Source organism: Balearica regulorum, chromosome 11, assembly GCF_011004875.1.
Source record: "Balearica regulorum gibbericeps isolate bBalReg1 chromosome 11, bBalReg1.pri, whole genome shotgun sequence".
Taxonomy (NCBI): domain Eukaryota; kingdom Metazoa; phylum Chordata; class Aves; order Gruiformes; family Gruidae; genus Balearica; species Balearica regulorum.
In genome coordinates, this window is record NC_046194.1 from 20,292,096 (window position 1) to 20,315,484 (window position 23,389).

The 23,389-nt window shown below is 39.2% G+C and overlaps 1 protein-coding gene across 4 annotated transcripts in view; it reads left to right on the forward strand.

The window, feature by feature from the left end:
* Positions 1–23,389, forward strand: part of NXT2 (nuclear transport factor 2 like export factor 2) — a 72,129-nt gene that overhangs the window by 39,122 nt on the left and 9,618 nt on the right. For 2 of the 4 annotated variants that reach the window (XM_075763645.1, XM_075763644.1), the window contains exons 3-4: positions 17,674–17,803; positions 22,627–23,167. In XM_075763645.1, the coding sequence (XP_075619760.1) occupies positions 22,868–23,167 (300 nt within the window). In that variant the 5' untranslated portion in view covers positions 17,674–17,803; positions 22,627–22,867. The remainder of the gene's footprint in view (positions 1–17,673; positions 17,804–22,626; positions 23,168–23,389) is intronic. The other 2 variants (XM_075763647.1, XM_075763648.1) reach the window with 1 other exon arrangement.

Genomic DNA, 23,389 nt, shown 5'->3' on the forward strand with positions numbered 1-23,389 from the left:
AAGGCATGAATCTCAGATGCAGCCTCTGCATATTGCTGAGATGATACAAACATTGCTACTTCTGTTCTGACTCTAAAGAAGCCATTTGATCTCTTTGCCTTTATTTCCTCAACTTTAAAATGGGACAGTAACTCACATGTGGGTTATGAGGATTAACTGATTAATGCTAATGAAATATTTTTAGTTCCTCAGAAAGCTTTTAAGGACAGCAAAATATTGTTGAGGAAATGACAAATGCATTCCATTTGTTTTTCATTAATTCACATATGCTATATGATTGACTTAAAAAAATGCACTTTTGATCGATCACATAGAATAGTCCATCTCACGGCAGAAGTTTGTTAAGTGTTGTAAGCTGGCTTTTTACAACTTTGTGCAAGGCAAGTGGAAAGGGGAAGGAACCATGCATAAGTTTGCTTCAAGAATACCAGGAATTTTAATGATTTCCTGTGTCCAGTCTGAGGGTCCTCCTCTACCATTCAGGAGTGACACTGTGTAAACAACAGTAGAGTAACCTCGAAAGACTAGTGAGCTCTCCAAGAATTAAAACCAAACTAGTATGTGACTTTTTTCAAAGTATACCGGAGAAGCATACAAGAAGCCTGTTCAAATTTCAATTAAGAAAATGAAACAGTGGTTCATATCAAAATCTGTTTCATTTTAGCAATGTGAGGTATTGAGAATGGAGCCATTCAGTCTTTTTTTCTCCCAAGTAACTAAGAAATTAGGGAACCTTGCTATATACAGTGTAAGGAACACAGAGAATTTCAGCGCAGGAAATTATATGGAGAGGCTAATATGAAAGGGTCAGAAAAGCCCCTTTATCCTGGGAATCCATGATATAAAAAGTGAGAGAATAAATAAAAGGAGAACCTGCAAGCCTTTAACACAGAGGATAAAAATCCTTTTTTCCCAAACATCTTCCTAGGGAATGGTAATAAGCTCTAACTGTGGATAGCAAGCTTCCTCAGAGATGTGGATGAATGGCTGGGTGACTTAGTGTGTAAGTAAGAAAACAGCTAGATAGTTTTTAATGTTAAAAATTTTGATTTTCATATTTTTACAAGATTTAAGGTCTGGCTGGAAAGGTATTATTTTTGTTACTGAAATCACTCAGCAATTCATATGGTTCTGTTGACTTCAGATATGTATATATATTAGAACCAAAAGCTCTTCAATGATAGAATGTTCCATAAAGGGTTTTAAAGTCAGAAGTATTCCATATTTGTTTCCAATTTGCATGGCAACAGGAGACTATCATGATATATTTATACTCGCATGTGTATGCATATATGTGCATATAGGGAATGTAGAAATACAATAACCCTGGTAGGACGCTGAGTATGTTCAGGCTGAAGAAGAGAGAGAGACAGGCTGCCTGATAACTGAAGAAACGGTTCATTTTATTCTGTGCAGGCAGGAAAGGGAGTGCAACATAAGCAAGACATTTCATTTGTGGTTGAATCCACAGATGAGCTATTGTAGAAAGTATTCTCCAAAACATGCTTACATGAGAGATGGGGCACGTGGTACTGATTAGATTCAGTACCAGCAGGGCAGTTTTATTACACAGAAACATTACAATTTGAAAGCTGCAAACGTGTTTCAGTGTCAGAAGGCTGTCCGTTTATTGTCACTCTGCCTGAACGGGAATTAACGGAGCTCTGCACCTTCTCAGAAAGTGCTCAGCACCTTTTAGCTTTGGCCAATGTTCTAGTTGGAAAGATTCAAAGCTAGAGACAATGTTTTCTTTTAATAGTCAAACATGCTGGAAAACAAAGCATGCCTCACATTCCACTGAAGTCAGTGGTTTCTGTCTCTTTTTGCACTTCAGATCACTTCCAGTCCCCTTTGGCAGGAAAGGAAGAGCCTGTGTTTGTGTCTGCATTGTCTGCTTTCCTACACGGGTACTGAGCTCACACCTATCAGACACAGAGCGATGCAGCCCTTGTGTAACTGTGCGGTTGCTGCTGTGGCCAGTCACTAAATGCCTTCTTGCCTATTAGCTGATCGATTAGCAATAAGGAAAAAAGAGATTATAAAAAACAGGTCTACAGCTTTTTTAAATTTGGTCTTCTCCTGGGATGCCACTGATGTGATTTGCACTCTTTTTATCTAGATGATACCTAGAAGCTTAGTCAGTGGAACCTTTAGCTGGACTTACTCAGATATATTAGATCTATAAAAACAAGAGAAGGAAAAAATTTTGAGCACTCATTTATCTGAAAATGTCAGTAATTAAATACGAGCTTGGGAAACCCAATGCCCAGATGTTGTACGGTGGTGTTATTCTCAGAGCATCTTCTGAGCCTTGATATAACAACCATTCTGAAAAATGTTGCACGCCATTCTTTGGAATTATTTTTCTGCTAGAGACAGATTTACACAGCAAATCAAAATGATTTTAGAATCAGTTTAACCAAATTAAGAAGGTTAAGAAAATATATTAGTATATGTTGGATTTAACACTTAGAACATTTCAGCCTTTATTTGTCTGTTTTCTGCTTTTTACCTCGTCTCTTTTTTCTAGACTATGAATCAACAGAAAGCTCAATTTCCAGGTCTAAACTTTGTTTCAATGAGTATTTTTCCAAACCAGGGAGAATAGGAACAATAATAAAAAATACAATAATAAAAATCACAGAAGACTCTCTACTAAGCATATAATTATCCCTCCAGTGTCAGTAATTCCTGATTGGATTCATGGTGATAAATGGAAGAATCCCTAACTAATTTCACTTTTTGATATAACTCCTCTTTCAGATTTCCCTTTATATTTAACTATTGCTCATGAGAGCATTCTGCAAGATAGGCAGTACCAAATCAGCATTTCATATCTAACATTTTAGTTGTTTTCTAATTGTTTGATTTTAGATATGGATTTAATTTGTTCATCTAACAAAAGTCAGGATAACATGAACACATACGATTTAGCAAATATGCGAGATCGTATTCTATAAAAAGACAACTACTGTGCTTGCTAGAAGGAAGTGCCAGGGGCCCTCCCAACATGAATTGTTAATTACTTTCCTCTTCTGCTGCCATAAAGAACTCATTAAATGCCAAATTATTTCCCTAAACAATGAGTAGCACTGGTTCCTCTTTGGCCTATGTGCTTATTTATTAAGAACTACAACTTCCTTAATTGATACATAGATGCAAAGGAAAAGGAAATCCAACAGTGAAGCTATTTTTGAATCATTTGTGGTCAAGGACAACATCAAAAATATTCTTTAATGATGAAAAAAGACAATTCAGTTTTCAGGCCCCAAAATCTATAAAGCAGGAACATGAAACTTTTCCAAATGTCCTCACATTTTGTTTTACCCTTAGGCTGAGGACACAGGAAATATCACTCTGATGGGTCTGTTGCTTCTTAAAGTTCTAAATTCTTTGTAACAGGAGAGTTGAGTTACAGCTCTTCTCCATTGCTTGAACAGCATTATAGTATGCAAAAGCACTTGCGTTTGTGAATGAGGAGACATTTGAAAATACATTATTTGGGAAAGGAGGAGTGAAGATGGCATTACAGGAAGCATTTCGAAAGACAAAATATAGTAGATGTATTTTGGGAAAGCACAGAAACTCAGAAGTCTAAAGAGTTAAACAGAAAGAAAAATAAAGTAGAAAACAAAATAAAAGGAGAACTTTTAAAATAGTTGCATTAAAATATTTGCTATCAAAGCATACACCTGGAATATATAAAGAAGAGCACATCGTGACAGTGTAACACCTTAAACTCATTGAGGGTTTGCAGGTGCAAAGCCTATGTAAACTTACCAGGACTGTCCCACAGAGTGCTGACATCTTCATGTTCCACGGAAGCCAACGGGAATTGAAAGTTCTTGGTGTTTTACAAAATCAAACCCTCGAAAAGTCCAAGAGAAATAATGCATGCTGGGAAAAAAATAAAATAATAATAATAAAAAAATCAACAGCCTTGATAGTAGAAAGATAGTGAGACTCAGTACTGTGATGAGAAGTGATGTGGTGCTGCCTCCTGAGCACAGCTGAAGGCAGCGGGAAGATGGTGGAGGGCTTTGCCAACGCTGACTGTGGAGAGGGAGGAGCGATTGCCGTGAAAGGCCTGTGAGACACAAGACCTGCAATACGAAAAGCTGAGCAAAGACTGATAAGTAGCTCAACACCACACGAATAAGGTGAATAAAATACATACCGAATGAATGTTGAGTTTTGTAATGGCTGGGCCAGTGCTGGGGCCAGATAACAGGCAGTGGAGATCATAGGATGGCTTTAGACCCTAACAGGCTCCTGCAGAAATCAGTGGCAACATTATTAATAGCACAACATCAGATAATGAACTTCACTAACAACCCTGCTGGAGGTGCTCGCATTTGGTGATGCTTCTGGGGTTTATTAGGACCGACCCTTGCCATGATCTGTTGCAACTCCAGACAGTACTGGTTGACAGGGACTGCTAAATGGTAGTTATTGTTTTTAGCAGAACTTCTCTGTATCGTGCTGACAAATGTGTCACTTACCATGCAGAAAGGTTTATTAAAGCACAAAATAACAAACCATGTGGTCGTTGACATCACCATTTCATACCAGATGTGGTTCTGGCCATACCTCTGTTTTCCCTAGTCACACCAGTTTTCTGGGTGCTGCTCATGGGAAGTACAAAGACCGAATGCTTTGCTGGCACAATAGCAGAGTGCTCAGGACACTGTTATTATTTTGATTTGCATTGCACTACTTTTATGAGTACATTCAGTAACTTCCGATGTATTTTCTCACAGAACGTACAGCACAATCTGGGCCTGATTTTCATGAGCCTTCATTGCTCGTAGACAATAGCACATGGTAGATTCATCTGACATGTTGTTACATTTTCCTATACTAACCTTTTTGGGGAGGAAAAAATAAATAACTGTTTGACACACACACAAGGAATGTTGGTCTGCAACCCAGGTCAATGTAAGCCTACAAAATTCCTCTTGGTTTTATTGCTGGCATTGTCATTAACAGTGTTCTCTGCCTGTTATCTGGTCAGATGAATTCTTTTTCTGTTATTTCAAGGCATTCCATTACATTAAGCTTAAAGCTGTCATCGATGTGTATGCAGTTTATAAAGTAATGTTACCATTACCTCACCATTTCTCTTTGCAATAGCGTCCCTCTTAGCGCTCTGCCCTGCAGTACGGCAATGGCATGTACTCCTCCCAGTGATTTGCCCTCAGTAAAATCTATGACTGTGGTTTTCATAGTAATTGAATTACTATGCTGAAGAAGTTGTTGCTGATTTCTTCACATTTCTGCTGAGGATTAGTGTGAAAGGTTATTTGGTGTTAGGTGCTGTCTGACTTAGAGCAACTGAATCTGTACACAGTAGTTTCCTATCTATTTTCCATTCCAAAAGTGCCTCAAGATCTGAAAAACCATGAGGTAAGTAGAAACAGTTGTGAGATGAGAGACAAATAGCTGGGCAAGTTCCTTTGCAAATCACTGGTGTAGACATAGAAAGCAGGTTGGCCTTCATCATAAGTGTTACCATCTTCCTTCTGAGTTCATCATGAAAATTCATTGTACAGAGGCTACTAACTTTAATCCTCATTAGGGAATAAATAAAAATAGACTGTACTCCAGGAGCTAGATTCCCAACTCAGTGAGTAATTACTTCGATTTCAGGATTTACAACATTGTAACTGCTCAGAACGTTTTCTCTCTTCCTGTGTCCAAATTGTTTTGTCTAGGCAAGCTTTCATGTTTGGACTTACAAATACAAAGGCATAAAACTTTCTCCTGTTATCCACAGCTGTTTCAAGGCACTCGCATCCTCTCATCTGTTAGGAAGTAGCCACGTTGCCTGAGTTTTCAGGGACTGGATGTCCACCAGTGCAAACGAGATGATAGGTGTCAGTTTATTTGGAATAGCTGCTGGTGGCGTGGCAAGTAAACCTGTGCCATTCAATAATAGATGTCACATGTTGCAGAGGGTTCATGCCAGCTTCAGGATGCAGATACGGGCTTTAGTTCAAAACATGGCAAATTTATTATTATTCAAGGGTTTATGTTATTTCACAATTCTTTTTTGCAGGTAGAATTTTCCCAAAATCACCTATTCTTATGTCCACAACTTTAGTCTAAGACACATTAAAGAAGTACTATACAGACTTGGGGTTATGGGTTGAAAACTTCACTAAAACTATTTATTTTGAAGTATCATCACCACATGACCACAAGTAATCCACCTGTTTTTTTAATAGGATTAGTGAATTCTTTTTTAATAAAATGGGTGGAGGGAGGGGGGTGGTCAGCAGAACTTATTGCTCATGTGGTACCTCTTCAGAGCTTGACTGTTATGTCTACATCCTAAAATATTGTGCAGGAATATAGAAGTGTTGTTCATGTTAATAAATTACATTTTGTCTATAAATTTCCACTCCGAAATGCGTAGATATCACATGCACCTACCCTAAACCTAACATCCTTAATAATTCAATTTATTTTAAATTGTACTACTGATCCATAAAACATCCACACTGGTACACCAGTGTAACTCAGTCGACTTTGGGTCTATCACTGCAAAATTCACAAAAATTTATCTGGAAGCTAATGTAGTCCATGTCAGACTATTTTAAACTTACTGCCATTGTATACAAGCATCTAATTGCTGTAAAGAATCCCAACAAGCTGCTCTAAGAAAACAATTTAAAGTAACCTGAGAGAATTGACAGAACATTGCTGTTTCTAGGATCTCATCCTCTAAACCTTCTTCCCTGTGAACCAACATGTTGTTATTATTGTTCAAGTCTTCACTGGGATATAAGTGAATTTATAATCTTTCATTGCCTGCTTTAGGAAGCTGTAATATTTCTGACCTGCATATGTAGGGTCTCAAAAGTGAGACAGACTTGTAAAGCAACTGACACTGAGATTTTTCACAGTAGTAGGCAGATGGTACCTACAGGCAGGTGGGTGGCTGCAGGAGACATACTCTGAAAATACAGAAATGGAGTTGAGGAAGCCCCGTGCATTTTGCTTCACAGACCCTTTGCAGTCTCCTGACCCTACTGTCTGAATTAGAATTGCCTTAGACTTTCTAGTTCAGAGTTTGTTTACGGCACCGACTTCTTCTTGTTCCTGATAGTTGTTCAAGGTTGTAAAGATCCATCTAAAAATAAAAATTAGAACATGTCCCTTGTGCACATTTCTGTCTCCTTTCTCAAATGAGACCGACCAGAAAGCAACTGACACCAATACTCACAGCCTTGGTTGAATATAGAACAGTGCAGAATACACCAGGGCACCAGGGAGTGCTGCTCTCAGTGCACGATTGCTCTGTGATTCATCCTGGCAAAAGAGCAGCGTTGTAACCTAAGTTAAGTTGCTAGAAGAGATGTTCTTTTTTGCAGAATTCTCTCTGATAGGAGAAATAGAAGTATGTACTCAATGTGTATAGAAGCCTTCACAGATCAATGACAAAATTTCCTTGGTTCTCAAGAGTCTTCAGTGTCTGGGGCATCTAGTGTAAATACTCCCAAAATTTCCTTTCTGTATTAATCTATCAGGCTCTTGCATACTCCAGAGCCCACTTTAAATTATTATCATAAATGTGAATTTAAGCGTATTTTGTTCTTTTTCTGCAGTTGAGCGTGCTAAGGTCCATAGTATCACTGTCATTTTACCTTCTTGTTTTTCTGCTTGAAATTTAAAAAGAACTTGGAAGCATTTATTCTGATCCTGTACCTAAGTGCCACATAATCTTATTCCAAATATCTGTGAATATAAAAATAATTCACTTTTTGCATATTTTCCTGTCTTTTTGTGTTAATTGTATTTGTCAGACACTCAAAGGTACTGTTTGTGTTTGAAGATCCTTTATTACCATGCGATGTCCAAATTTCAGTAATTTATTTTGTTTCATGGCTAGGATGTTAGACAGAGACCTAATATACTAAAAAGCTGTAGCTCTGTGTGGGATGTGTGTAGCCTCTTTTAGGTAGCGTAAGAAAACATTTTGATATTCAGGAACATTCCCCCATGATGTTCTTGAAAATATCTAACATTTTGTACAATCTGCTGAATTCCAGAAGGAAGAAATATTCTACAATGTTGTCAGACCTTTACATAAATGTTCTTCTTCCCTCTCCTTTTGCTCCTTCTATCTCAAGAACGGATGTTGTAATAATGAGAAGGAATCTTCACTAAAGAAACAAGTAGCATCTCTTTCTCCTTCTAGAGGAGTCTACCTGATTTTTTGCAGGTTCTCATCATCATTTCATCAAAGATCTACCAGATAGCAACAGACACCCCAGTTGGACTCTGTGAGGTTGCTGGTTCTTTTGCTCTCCCAGTTGTAGAGTGCTGTGCTTGGAAGGAAATTATTTATATTCTTTTTAATTACTATTACTAATTTTGCAGAGGCATACAGCTGGTGTTGGGAAGCCTTAGCACTTGGCTAAGCTGGTGGTTGCCAGTGGTAAATGGAGTTTGTAAGAACAACTTTAGATAAAGTTTTGTCTCAGTATTCTGAGCTTTTTAAACTCTTATCGGTGTTCCAGCCCAGTCTGAAAGGTTTTACAAGCTTTGCAAAGTAAGAAAGTTTTCAGGTCCCCATCTAAGGTGAATAAAAGTGCTCTAAGTTGTGGTGGTGCTGGGACAAGAAATTCTGACACCTTCTTATCCAGGAACTTGTTTCATCGGTGTTTTGGTGTGATCAGCATATGAAAAATGAATGCACAACAACTGAAAGCCAGACTTCCATCCACAACTAAATATGGACGTATGACTGTGGCAGTGAATATTGACAAATATATCTTCCAGTTTTTCTTTCCTTACTCTTCAAAACCAAAGTTCCTCCATTGGTAGAAAGTAAATATATTGCACCAAATTTTGTCCTTTAGACTTTACTCTGACATGCGATGACTAAATGTTGCCCTGATGTTTGACCTCAGTCACAAGCCATATACTGCTTGGTAGTCTAAGAATGTTTAGCCCATGTCTGACCTCATAAATCATTATTGGAGTGTGGAAATACACAATGCCGTCATCTGTAGTGCGTGGCATGGAGAACAGTAGTGCTTCAGGGTGTTGCGTAGGTGCCACCTGTCGATGAGATGAGGAACAATTCTGTCAATGAAAGTACAACTGGAGTTGCTTTGTCTTGCCATCTCTCTGTCTTTTTTATATTCAGTGAATTTAAAGATTGGCATCAGTCAACCGAAGTTCAGTAAAAGACTTATCCATCTTTAATTGAATGATGGAGACATAAGTAGCTGCTGGTTATTTTTGACCGTGTTCCTTTACACCACAGATGCGCCTTTAAAAATCCTTGAGCTTAGTGATGTTTAATCAGATCCCATTTTTGCAGGAATAACATTTTGGGTGACTTATGATAAATCCACATTGTTGATACATAAGGATCATTTTAAAAAATGTCTATATAGTGTTCTTTAGCTTAGTCCAAAAAAAGTAAGCAAATCTGTTCTGAGGCACCAGCAAGCCATGGGTGCACAGAGCTGAGAGGAAAGCAGGTAATTTTCAAGGACAGGGCTATTCTGCTTGTGTAGCATATGCTCTCTGCCGAGAGTTTCATCCAACACACGTGCTGCTGATAGTGCATGCTGTTAGTGGAAAGGTTTTTTGAAGAGAGTTTTCTTGGCTGTTGATTTGTTGTATGTTGTGAGCAGTTTAAGTTAACACGCTGAATATTTTCGCTCATGCCATATTCTCTTACAAAGAAGTAATTAACTGGGTAATTGTCTGGCAGGTACTATCTCTGCTAACTAGATTTCCCATCCATTATGTGCTTCATTCTACTATTTCCCATTGGAATGCACCTTAAAAGCAGTTTTTTTCAGGATGCATCTTGATCTACTTTTTTCATTACCTTCACTCCTGGTGCTTATCTCTTACAGTTCATAAAACATCCATTTTGATGAGTACAACGCTCTTCTCTCAGTTCTCCAGAGGTATTACATGGCTGTCTTCAATTTCCACATTCTCGTCATGCACATTTGTGTGGTGATTTCATCAAGTCTCATATTCAAAGCTTGTCCTTGCTCTGAAGTTTTGCAGGTCTACCTCTCCATTTCTAAGCATTCTCCTGTCTCATAATGCTGCTTCATTCCTGTTGAGTATCTTCTTCGCAGGGAATAACAGCACAGTCCTCCCTGTTGCTCAACCCTGTAATAATGTGCTGTTTCATTCATCTAATATTCAAATTCCACTGCTTCTTCATGCAAAACATTCCCTAATAACATTTCTAATAAGCATATTTGTCCTTTCCCTGCAGCTATGACTCTGTAAAGTCACTCCCCAGCCCTGACTGTTGTAACATCTTCCATATGTTCCAGGATCTGGAATTTCTCTCTCCCTTCTCAGTTTGTATAAAATCTATTTCTTAGTCTCATCTTCTTAGCCTGGAGACCTGACCAAATCCTTCCATCTTCTCTGCCACATAATTTGATCCACTAAACACTACTTTCCACCTCCCCTTACATAGGTGTCCTTAGCTTACAGTGAACCACGTCGAACTTTTTGGAGATGCTACAGGACCTGTAATTCTGACTAGAGTTGCACAGCTGCACAAAATCCCATTTTGGGAACCCTGCACATTATGCAAGAAAAAATGCTCAAAACCTAAGGACAGGAACAAAATGTAACATTTTCCAGTATTTCAAACCCCATAGAGAATCACTGATGACAAATTTAACAAACAATTGTTTGTGTCAGACAATATGAGAACTATTGAGCAAACAGCTGTTGCTCCAGATGGAATATTACGACAGCTGGTGGGTCCAGGTGCATTGCTCTGGAATGAATCAACGGAGCATTGGTGTGTTGGTTTATTCTTGGCTGTTTTGATGGCACTTCTACCAGTTTCTTCAATGCTCTGCTCTCAATCCTTAAGAAACCATTTTTTGCACTATAGTGTATTAATGTGTTGAAATGTAAATAATAGGGAGAGGATTTAAAGTTGTTATTATTGATAGAGAAGAATTTAGGGACACAGCCTATTACAATTCTACAAGCATATTCACCTTGATTTTTTAAAACATGATTACAGGAGATGCTCGCTTTTCCTATACTTTGTCTTTTAGATATTCTTAAGTTGTTCAGGAGCAGAGAGAGCATTTTGCGTATAGATAGCTTATCTGTATCCTCATTTTCCTGATTGGGACACTGTGCTGGGTGCAACAATGGCTGAACCTTTATTAAGGAAATTGTCTTCTTTCTGAGCACTGAACTAGGATCAATACTGAATGCCACATAGGTCCCTGAATAAGTTGGATGGATTTGACTGGAGGTTTAAATGTCTAACATCCTACAGCCTATTACCAGTACCCTGAATCATCTTATTATCTGATCTGGTTTAGTGCCTAAAGGAAAGAATATCTCTCAGTATCCCTGCAGAATAATCTTGAAATATAAATCCAAAGGTCATCTAGGAAATCCCTCATGTTTCTGACTCAGCTGGTCTGGTCGTCTTCTTTTAGAGGAGATTCTTCATATCCTTAAACCTCTTCCCAAGAGAACAGCAACATGGGGAAACAGTATTTTTAAAGATGATAATCCCTTTCCTCTCTTTGATATAAACGCTGAAGAAATGCAGAAAAATAATTTATAAAATGTCTTAGGGCTTGTTTTTTCTGAATATTTACCTTTCTTGGCTGTTTAGTGATAAAATCATACAGGTTCTTGTAACTTACTCACAGCTTGTGTTCCCCCATACTTACTGCTGTGTTTTTTAAATACATTCCTCATTGGCAGACTAGTACAATCATGGGAGTTGATAATCAGATTTAGTGTTCTTTAGTGAATCAGTACTTACACTGCAGCAATGCAGATTTTGTCATTAATAAACGCAAGTGGGAATGAGGATGAATCCTACTGAGTATTTGGTAAATGCAGTAAAAATGTTGCAGGAAGATTCACATGCTTTCCGTTATGAGAGATCCATTCCAAAGGTTATAGCTCGTCAACAGAAAAATAAATCAGGCTGTTCTATAAGAGGTTATACACTGACCTAGGTTTGGGTCTCCACAAAGAAATAGAACCTGTAAAAGAGTAGAGGTAAAAAGGAAACTTGGGTCTGGCCTTGCTCTTAAGCCCTTCTTCTCATCTCTGGGCCCAGCCACTGGTTTAATGGATATTCCTTAAAATGATTGGAGGGAGGGGGGCACTCACAATCAGATCTTACGTTTTACTTTTGGTCTGGCTGAGGGCTGAGAGTATTTGGGAAGAAGAAGAGTAGATGGTATCCTCTGTGCCAGGCTTCATTAGCAAAGATGGCAGACTTACTGTTTTCCCCCTGGAGAGCACAGCTGAGCGTGACACTGACATCTGACAGTTCCAGAATCTCCACGGCTATCCCACACCTACACCGACAACTTCAAAGGAAGGGTAGAGCCGGGGTTGCCTTCACAGTGCCCTACCAAGGTAAAGAATTCACATGCCAAGAAACCCATATTTAACGTATTGGGGTTATCTGTTTGGGAAAATGTTTATCTTCTCCCCCATAAGTGTAGAAAGTAAGTTATTAATGCACGTTGCTGCCAGACAGCAACTTGTTATTGCAACCAAAGAGAACTAGGCCACTGGCCAGATGGGTGACAGTGATTTTATGGAACCAGGGCAATTCACTGGAAGTGATTCTGCACGTCCTGTGTCTTGCTTTAGAAAATTTGATTGCAGGGTATATTTATAATATAAAGGAAAACACAAATGAGAATCAGTTCATTTTGTAGAGTTCCTCTTCATTACTGACAACCCTTCCTGTTAAAAGGCTTGTGAATAAGAAACTTTTCTTATTGTTCAAGCAACCATGTTTGTTCATATTTGTTTCACCAACATGCTTAATGTCTCCTTGAATCATTCGTACGTATACAGTAACATACCCTCTGATGCTAAAATTTATCCTTTGGGCTCCGCTGGGTCTCATGTTGTTTCCATCTCATTATGTATGTACAAGGCTAGAAGGAATACGGAGGAGAAAAACTGCTTGTGAAAAGCAAACAGAAAAATTCCAAACATTCAAGTCTATTCAAATTGAAATACTCAAAGGAAACCTAACACACAGTTCCAGCTAACAGCTGTTGTAGGACCAACAGGGGGAACTCGCACCTGCTTTGTTAGTTCTCCCAAAATGACAGTAATTATTTTTATTTTTAAAAAGCAATAATTAATTTAATAAAAGCAATGATATGTTGAAATTGTAACCGGGGAATATCCTGCCCAAAATAATAGAGCTATTTTAAGTTGCAATACACTTGGTACCTAAACTGCTTGATATTTTAACTTTGTCTGTATTTGTCTTTAATTTGAAATTGCTCTGATGCCTATTGATTAGTTTCATCTGAAACACAAGCATCTGTTACAAAATATTGATTTTTGCATCACCTTTTGGCCAAGTAGGTTAATTGAATGGTGCTTGGGGAAATTATTTCAGAAGCAGTCTCTGTCTAATATTTGTCTTCAAAGAGCTGATGGAATTGTTTGACATTTAGCCAAGATATCTGCTAACACTGGAGCTTGAGCAATGAGGCTGTGTAACTGAGGTAGTGATTAAAGGTGCACGTTGAAGAAACTTTGATTAAAGTGGGACCACCCTATTTAGACAAAACAAACCAACCAAAGGCCAGATCTGGCTTCCATTAGAGTTAGTGGGAGTTTTGCCATTGTTTTAACAGTTGACTGTTGGACTACTGATACCTCAGGGAACGCTCGGTACCCCCGTCCTTGCAGGTTAAGTTAGCATAGAGTACTGAACTGTCACGCAAACCCACCTATATTTACAGTGGTGTTTTGTATTGGACATGTGTGTGGCACTCAGGTCAAAATAGTTTCTTTTGGTTCCAGGTTCTAGTACAAATTCAAAACTTAGTCTGGGTTTCAGTCAACACTTAGCAGACAGTATGCTTATTTACCAGATAACAACCGTTGCCTTATTAAAATGAGACCACATATTTCTAACACTTCACCTTCTCAAATATCGAAGGGAAAAAGAAGGAACATTTTGTTGATTGAATTCCACTGAATATTCCTAGTAGTTCTACATTTATTTGTAAAACATTCTAGAAAAAACAATAATGTGATACAGCTTTTTTTAAAAAAGATAACCCCTTTTCTAAAAAGTACACTGTAAAATGTTGATGACAAACTGTAAAATAATGGATCATTGCTGTGAAATAATAACAGTCTCCCACCATCTGCTGATCTGTATATCTGTCAGGAACAATCAATATTATTGAAGCATTGAACATATCATCAGAAAAAGAGGTGATAAGTGATTTCTGTTTCTCCTTTCTATGGTCTGTGGTTTTATATCTCTTGTCTAAGTGTTCCACTGACATCAGGTTGCCTTGCAACTATCTTTCTTCAAATATTTGTGAAGCAAAAGGTATATGAGTCAATGTTTTGGGGTAGTAATGCTCACCTCGTAGTGTATGTCCCTTAGTGGATTCTTTCTTTCAGTTGTCATTATTCTGTTGGAGTTAGTTGGGTGGTTCCAGGCATTCATACAGCCAGTTTCTCTTTGGGCTTTGGCTTCACTTTACTCCACCCATGCAAAGGACCACAGAAATAGACTCCTAGATGAGGATGGACCTGTTTCAGTGAAGATTTCTGTTCCTTCCTTAGAGACTAAAGACCTTTGTATATAATTAATGTGCTCCACTAATTTAGTTTGTTGATTTCATTAAGCTATAAACTAAAGATATATAGATGAAGCTTATGGAATATAAGTTAGCAAGCTATTAGGATAAGAAGAAGCAGGTTGCAAAGTCCAATACAACATTTTTTCCTGTATAATTTAACAAGTAACTCAATAGATAAAAATAGATGTATCAGCTCTGCCAATGAAATTTGACTGTTTTCCAATCAATGTGTCATAATCTATGTGATGAAGGATAAAACAGATTCCATTTTATATCCCTGAAACAATGTAGTTGTTTATACTTGTGGTGAGAACCTAATTAATCTACTTTAGTGTTATCTTTCATCAGTACTCTTTGCTACTTACATTCCCAAAGTGAAAAGTGAGCTTGATTCTTTCCTCACATGAAGAAAATGTACCACATTACAACTTTGTTGCCTTTATTAAATAATTCCTAATTAGTATGATGTGAGATTAAAATCATCGGGTCAGTGTGTTCAACATTTAGGAGAGACCACCCTAGCCTTCACTGAGTTTATACATGCTCTCAGTGTGGGTTATTGTCTAACGATGGAAGGGAGGTTTTTAGCAGAGTATGTGCCAACAAGCATCATGGTCTACAGTGAGTTAATGAGTGTACTTTCGCTATATTGATGCTATCCCATTAAAAGTAGATATGGTTTCTCAGGTATAAATTTAGATAAAATTAGGCTTCCAGACAGTCTGATACACTGTCAAAAGAGATTTCATACATATGTAAGTGTTGAAAATACCCTCACCTGTCTAACATTATACAAATTGGAAGAGTGTTTAAAAGAACACTTCAATACTGCAACCATTTCTACTGTCTGCTTGATGTTCACAGTTTTCCCAGCTTGGCTGTAAACCTCTGCAGCTAGTTTTACTTATTTATTCACTTCTTGACTTGCTGGATGTGCTTCCAGAGCTGCTGTAAGCTGACCTAAGTGGCTGCTGCTGCTGGAAGGGGCAGTCCTGCCCTAGGTGTATGCTTCCATCACCCTGCTTGTGCCTGTAGGGATGAGAGAAACAAACTGAAAATCAACCCAACAACAGCATGATTTTCAGACAGATCACTTCTGTGATCGGTCTCAGCAAATACCTACACAAATGCAGGCAGACAGGAAGTGATGGGAACGCACAACTGAGGATAGCACAGGAGAAAAAAGTGGGACCACGGGTTTTTGGCAGTGGGTTGCATGTCTGTCAAATTCAAGCAGCAGCCATGAAGTATCACTTCACACCATGGCGTGAGTTGGCATAACAGCGCGTTGGTGCTCTTCTCGCTTATCGTCCCTCCCCTTCTCATCCCAGCCATAAACAGCTACTTACCTTTATTTGCCAACTGTCACTTGCAAGACCACTCTTTGATCCATTTTAGCTTGCCAAGTATATTGAGGGTAAGGAAAGGTGGCATCTTCCACAGTTTTAGTTAATTAAATTAGCTCTGCGAAAGGTGAACTTGATAGAACAGAGGGTATAGATAACACAGAGAGCTGGGAAAGTCCGAAATAAAGGTATGCTGCTTTCACTGCTGCAGAGCTATTGCGACAGCTCAACTGATCATAGAACCACAGTTCAGACGCTCAGACAGTACTAAATATTTTACAGTATTCAGGGAATACAAGTAAAATATTTTCATACAAATCTGAAGGCATGTATTCTGTTAATAATCATATAGTAATTATTATTCTGTTAATAATCATATTGTAACTCTTCCATTTATAAAAAAAACCCAAGTGACAAAACTCTACTTCCAGCTGGAAGTCAATGGTTCTTCACCAGAAAATGATTCCTTAAATGGTCAGATACTTTTGGCCTGGAGAAATACTAGTTAGCATTTGATTGTTGTTGTCATCCCACTAAGCAGTTAATTGTGCCGTACCTCCTGATGCCCAGTGTTCAAGTCTAAGCCAAATGTAAATTGAGCTCAGAATATGCTACAAGCTGATCTGAACTAACACTTTCAGACAGCACCTGAACCGTAATTCTAGCCCTGCAGGCCTTTCTCATCTGAGTGAACTTTGCTCCGTAGTTCTATTAAATCTATAATGTGGAGTGGTTAGTGCTCCATCTATAGCTGATCCAAAAATTCTTCATAAAAATTTATTTTTAATGAAAATGGATTTTAAGCTAAATTAGACTATTCTTAAAAGAGGTCTCCCTCTTTTCTGAAGGGGAAAAGATATTGGGGGAAAGCAGACACCTGAAAATTGGGAAGAAAAATTGCTTTTGACCAAAACCACATGAATATTTGTTCAAAAACAAAACTTCCTTGTTTCTTGTTTGTGTTTCTGACTTTAAAAAATGCTGCTTTTTTTGAAAATATAAATGGAAAAGGAACTCATTTTCCAGCTTCCTTTACCCATAAATATCTGATACTCTAAGCTGGGAAAAAGGAGGGGACAGCAATGGCCCTAAGTCTCACAGCACCTTTTTTTTTTTCAGATTCTGATGGACCCCTAGTGCAATTTAGAACAGGTTTAGAAGTTGTGTTGTAGCTCAGATTTTTTCCTTCTAGTTTTCCTAAGTTTGGGAAGCAAAATGCTACTGCCATTTGTCATCTTCTTCTGTGTCCAAGCCTGATAAACGTCCCCTAGGGAGAGGTCTAGAATTGGGCTCATTTTACTAGTGCTCCAAAACTGGAGATGCTTCCCACTATTTTATATACTAATTTTTTCCTCAAAATGCAATCTGGCTATGTAAAGGCAAGTTAGGTAATGGAAATCTGGCCGCAAGAAAGACATTCTTCTTTCCAGGCTTTAGTGAAAACTGAGCAGTACTAGATGGAGACAGGAAAAAGGACCAGCCGGACTACTGCAGCTACAATGCTTGCAGCCCCAAGGAGAAATTCAGTTAGGGAGTGTGCTGGTTCAGCGGCACACACATTAAAGAAAACCATGGTCATGCGCTGCAAGTGATGCTTGTAAAATCCTTCCCAGCTGACGTATATGATGCAAGGCATTGTATAGATACTTCATACTTCAGATATCTTGGTAAGAGCTACTTGCAAGCTTTTTGTTTTGTTTCTACAGGACATAGCTGGGAGCTGATACTATACTGCGAAGTGATACAATATACTGCTGAAGCCACGATCAAAATTGCAGTCTGAAGTTTTGAGCTAAAAGGACAAGTGCAAACAGAACTACCTTACAAGCCTTAAAGGTGAGACTATAGGCTCCCTCCCTCTAGTATATAAATATGTCTGTGTGCACATATACACAGCTATCAGCTTGCTACATTTAACTATTGTGGAGTCCACTCTAATACAAATATGCTTACCTAGGTTTTCCTTACATATGGCCAGAATGAAACAGATAGGCTTTAAAAATTGCTTTAACTAGTAACTCTGGTGACACTTTGAACTGACCTGTTCTGAAAATTTATCCTCACTTGGGAGTGTTTTGACATGGATTAAAATAGAAGAGTTATTTGTACCTGATCTCACCATATCCCAGCGGGTCAGTGGAACAGTTATCACTTCAATATAGCGAGTCCTGTTTTTCTTTAAAAAACAAGACGGGTATTTGTCAGGATAAGAATCATTGCATTCCTACAGTTCTGGTATGATGGGAATTTGAGGTGGAGTGGTGCATAGTCCAGAGTGCCCATGGGATTGTAACAAACACAGGTTCTGCCTGGGTCTATCCAGAGTAATATGCCTTTTATGTTGAGAATGGACTGGCCAAACCAGGCCTTCTTAAGTCCACTGTAGTTTAAAAAATCCAAACTCCAGCTTTAGCAGTATTTTTGTATCCAGCATATAGGTCAAAGTGTGCATGTGCTAAGCACCTAAGACCTACTCCCAGTTCCCATTAAAATCAACAGATCAGATCTCTGAGCTCTCATTCAGCCCCTGCTCAGGCAAAACCCTCAAACACTGACTCATGATCCAGCTTCACTGGCATTGCATTAATCAGAACCTGTCTGGATTTGGCTAGTGTCAGTTGCTTCCCTTGGTTTAGGAGACTGTTCTTTCAAGTTCTATACATCTGGTGTCTGGTGTACATTTTGGTAATGCCAACAAAAGTTGCGAGTACTGTGTTTCCCAAGAGCCATTTACTATTCAAAAAGATTCATGGTCTTAGAGAATAGCATATATGACCTATATGACTACATGAGAGACCTTAAAGATACTGCTTTACCAGCTTGACAGCTGAAGTGTGTGAATCACTGACCTCGAGGGAATTCTTCCTGTAAAGGTCACTATACCTCCTAAATCTTTGAACTGTTAATTGGACATTGTTAACAAGGATGCTGTATGCGGCATGCGATCAGTGAAGGCTGATAAACCTAATCATAAAAGAGTGAACCTACCAGTTTAATTTTAGTCACTGACATAGGCCATGGATCATTTCTTTGATCTCTGTTCAGTAGAGTGGCTACTAAAATTTGCAAGAACCTTGCCTTCTGCTGCCTCCTGTTCTTGCCCTTCAGTGCTGTGTACAACATTGCAGTGAGATTTTGAACCTGCAGAGTTTAAGCATGTTATGATTTCAGTAATGTTACATATATTCTGAATCAATAAATTAAAAAACATAGTAGTTTGTTGGGTTCTTTTAATAGAGGATAGTCTATTTGAAATCTGTCAGTGTTAATTGTGTAACCTTAAAGGGGAATAAATTATAAACCCTTGATAATTACAAATGCATTAATCTAAGTCCAGTAAGATTATTTAAAAAACTAAGGACTATTCATTTTATCAAAGGTAATCACAACCCACAGACCTCATTTTAGGCTGTTACTGAAGTCATTACAGAAATACCAGAGTTTTCCGTGACACAGTACAAGGTTAGTTTGAAAAGTGGCCTAGCAATATGCAATCTGGCTTCATTTCTGCATAGATACTGATGCAAGTGTACGTAATTGTCATTTGAGGATTCTATGGGGGAAACGTGAACTTTTTTCATCTTGTTGGAGATTGGATTCTACTTTGGTTCTGTGGTCACTATCTGCCAGGATCAAAATAATTCATAATAAAAATCTATGCATTTTGTCAGGGATTCTGAAATTACCCAGTGCTTTGCTATCAATTTCAATTGATTTTAATTGGTCAGCTGATGAAAACAAAATAAAATCTGGCCTAACCCAGATGGCTGAATGCATTTTTGAAAGCATAATACATTTTTACTTATCATTAGTTACGATATTTTGAGTAAATTTGACTGAAGTTATAAAGCGGTCACTTCTAAGAATTACTTCCTATCTCCATACAGATACAGAGATACATCATCCTATTTGCCATTTAATTGTGATGACAATTTTAGTTCATTGTTCTTAGTATCAGGTATTTGAGAAGATTTCCAGCAACTAATAATTTTAAAAGTTAGCATTATTGATTATAGAATCAAAAATACCCCGTATATTGAAGTTCATCTCACAGGTGTAATAGCTGATCCCAGCTATTTCAACAAAGCTACCCTTTTTGCCTCTGATTTGTTCTGTAAGATCTAAACTAACTCAAAATTTCCCTTCCATATGGTAAGTGGGTGTAGTAGAGCTGCATATTTTAGGAACCATCTTCAGAAGTAAAGGTATTTTGATGAGTCATCTTGATGTAAACGGCTTGAACTGTGCATGGGAGTGCAGTGTCATTGCTGCTGAGTCATTCTGGCATTTCTATCTTACATGTTCCTTCTGGAATATAAAGGGCTGGGGAAGGTGGCTTGAGGTATTGGAGACAAGGCTGAGAAACTGTTAGGAGTCTCTGGGCTTTTGAAGAGAAATTATGAGTTGCACTTGGTTGTTACTTGAATGAAATCCAAATGGCTATTTAGGGAGTACTTGGACAATATACAGTATGGCTATAATTTGTTCAACACAAAGTGGAAATTGTGTCTGCTCATACTACTCTAGGACTTAAACACCCAAATTAAAGGCTTGCTCAAGGGAAAGCAACTATTTTCAATTTGCCTTACTTCCTTTGTAAATCTTACTAGCCATACTTCATGGGGTTTTTTCTTCATTTGGAAACAATTTAATTTTTTGGAAGATATCTCTGTACTTCTTTACATAGGCCTGTTACTAAGCATTGTGGACTTTTTTAGTCTTTTGTAAAGCACGTCTGCTAAGTGGTATGCATTTGTTCTCAGCATCCCATATTGCTAATGTCTTTAAGCAGTTTCCACACTGCCTGCAAATATTTTACATTTCTTGCTGCTCTTTTTTTTTTAATTAAATACTGTCGTGGCAAGGATTTTTTGTTTTGTTTGGGGTATTTTGTCTCTGTTTTTCCAAGAAGTTTAGACCTGAATGCATTTTGGCCACTGTTGTGAGCCACTGAGTGCCTCTTTCATAGTAATATTTTGAACCAGGTCTTGCATATTGCTTGGTGTTAAGGAAGAATTGTTCTTCTTGTTTTCCCAAATTAGCTGATGCCAACAAGAAGTTATTGCTCTAAAATGATATCCAAAATTTTGTGTCATCCTTAGAAGTGGCTGAGAGTAAATTTCACACCCATTTTTTCAATTCACCTTCTATTTGACACGTTACTTCACTAAATAATGACTGGTGCTAAGGCAGGCAGGTAGTAGGCACAGAAAATCTTCAAATTATCTACCTTCCTAATTTCCAGTGGACAGTCTGCAGTGAATCCTGCTGGAGAAGCATTCTTCTGATTAACTGTTGCTAAAGAAACTATAATGATCCCACTGTGTCAAGTATTTCTGAATGAAAGAAGTATAATCTGTAAAGAAAAACTAGGATTTACAGTGGTCACTTCCTACAAATCCAACTTAGAGCGAAGGAACATGACACTACCTTTTTAGACATGTTGTCATCAATATGATGAAAATAAACCTGAAATAGGTAACAGACATGTCAGATGGGAGTGATTTTTTTTTAATTTTACACTGATGTATCTCAGAATAAAGATGTTTGTATGATGAAGGTGAAAGATTAGAATTGCAGTTTGCAGTTCTGCACTCCCTTTGTCACCTTGAACAAATCATAATTTCAGTGCCTTGCTTTTTTATTTGGAAATTGATGATAGTTCTTCTTTATATGAGAGAGGTTTTATGAAGTACTTGTATTAATTTGAGGCAAGTAGATAATATGGTGATGTAGTAACACTTGAGATTTCAAAGGGGAGGATGTTTGAACTTTTGCATTAAGCAACCTTCATTGAGCAGTTCTTAATTCAGCAGGATATGCTGTTTCATAGTGATACAACTCCTGCACAGCAATGACAAATTAGTATACAGCTGACACCGCTGGATGTGATCCAGTACACTAAAGGGCACATCCTCAGAGCCCTGACCCAAACTCAGTCCTCTCCCTGCAGACCTGCCACAGACGCACCTTTGCATTCCGGGAGCGTTTATCACCTTCCGTATATGATTTCTTCCCAGCCAGCTCCACATCATCTTTAGTAATTAATTGCAGACCTCTTGAGTCTCGTCAGATCTTTTCCTGTTATTCACTGTGTGATGAAGATTTAACCAGTCAGCTTTACAACTCAGCTCATTACAGGAAAATAGCCCAAGTTTCCTTCGTGCCTTTGCCCGGCTCCCTGCCCACGGCAGGAGCGTGGGCCTGGCTGCGTTCCACCCTGCCGGCACAGCAGCCGGGGACCTCGGGAAGTCTCTGCCGTCAGCAATGGCAGCCACAGGGACAAAAGGCGCACACAGGAAAAGCACAGAGATCTAAAATGTATGTAAAATCAGGGGCATGGTGCTTACGCGCCGACCTATTTTTACATCCACAGTCTTCCAGACACAGTGTATGGTACCTATGACCATGTTCTCTGTGATAGCAAGTTGCACTTGTGCTATCAAGTAAGTAACTAATGTGTGTGATTTTCCACTTCGGTTATTGCCCTGGGTGCGTACGGCATCTGTATCCTTGTTTGCATTCATAAATTAACATACAGATCGCTTAAGTATCACTTGTAGCAAAGCATGTAAGACTTCAGCATTTTCATAACTCTGGAAGACGTCACAGTACCCAAACTTACGGGGTTTTATTCACAAAAATACTCTTTCATATAGCTGGAAGGCGCTGCAGAGAGGCCATCTGATGTCCTTGAACTCCCATGACGAGGTCAGCGCTGCTTCACAACTACTATTACTGTTACAAAAAGCAGGAAGATGACCACATCAGTTACAACCGAGCGCCACGACAGAACCATGTAAGTCCTGCGCTGCTCCCGGCTGTCCGACTGGAACAGCAGCTACTGCCAGACCCTCCACAGACCCAACAACTGCCGGGTTAGATGTTTCCCCCAGACGGATGCCAGCCCTGTACAAATGCTCTAAACCGACAACTTCCGTGTCGCTTTCCTTGCCCAAGCGCCGCTCCTCCTCAGACAGAAAGCCCCAGCAGCCGCCACGGCTTTGCCCGGAACCTTGCCCCGATGCCCGACCTTCACTGAGGCGCATTTCACCCTCAGGCCGCCCTGCAGCGGCCGGCGCGGCGGAAGGTTTTTGGCGGTGCGACGATCGTGGCCGGAAGCGGCGGGCTGGAGCGCGGCGTACATCCGGCGCTCTCCCGCCGCTCGCGCGCGTCGCTTCCCTCATGGCCGCCTCTGTGGTGAGTCTGCGGGGGGGGGCCGCGGAGCCGCCTGAGGGGAATCGCGGCCTCGCCGAGACGCGGCACGGAGGGAAGAGCGGGTTCTCCCGCCCCGGGTGGCGGACGGGGGCTGCTGCGTTTAAGAGGACGAGACTGAAAGCACGGGGAGGGCCGCCCAGGGTGCCAGGACGGGTCCCGGCTGCGGTGGCGGGTGGGAGCAGGGAGGGAGGGAAGGAGCTCGGT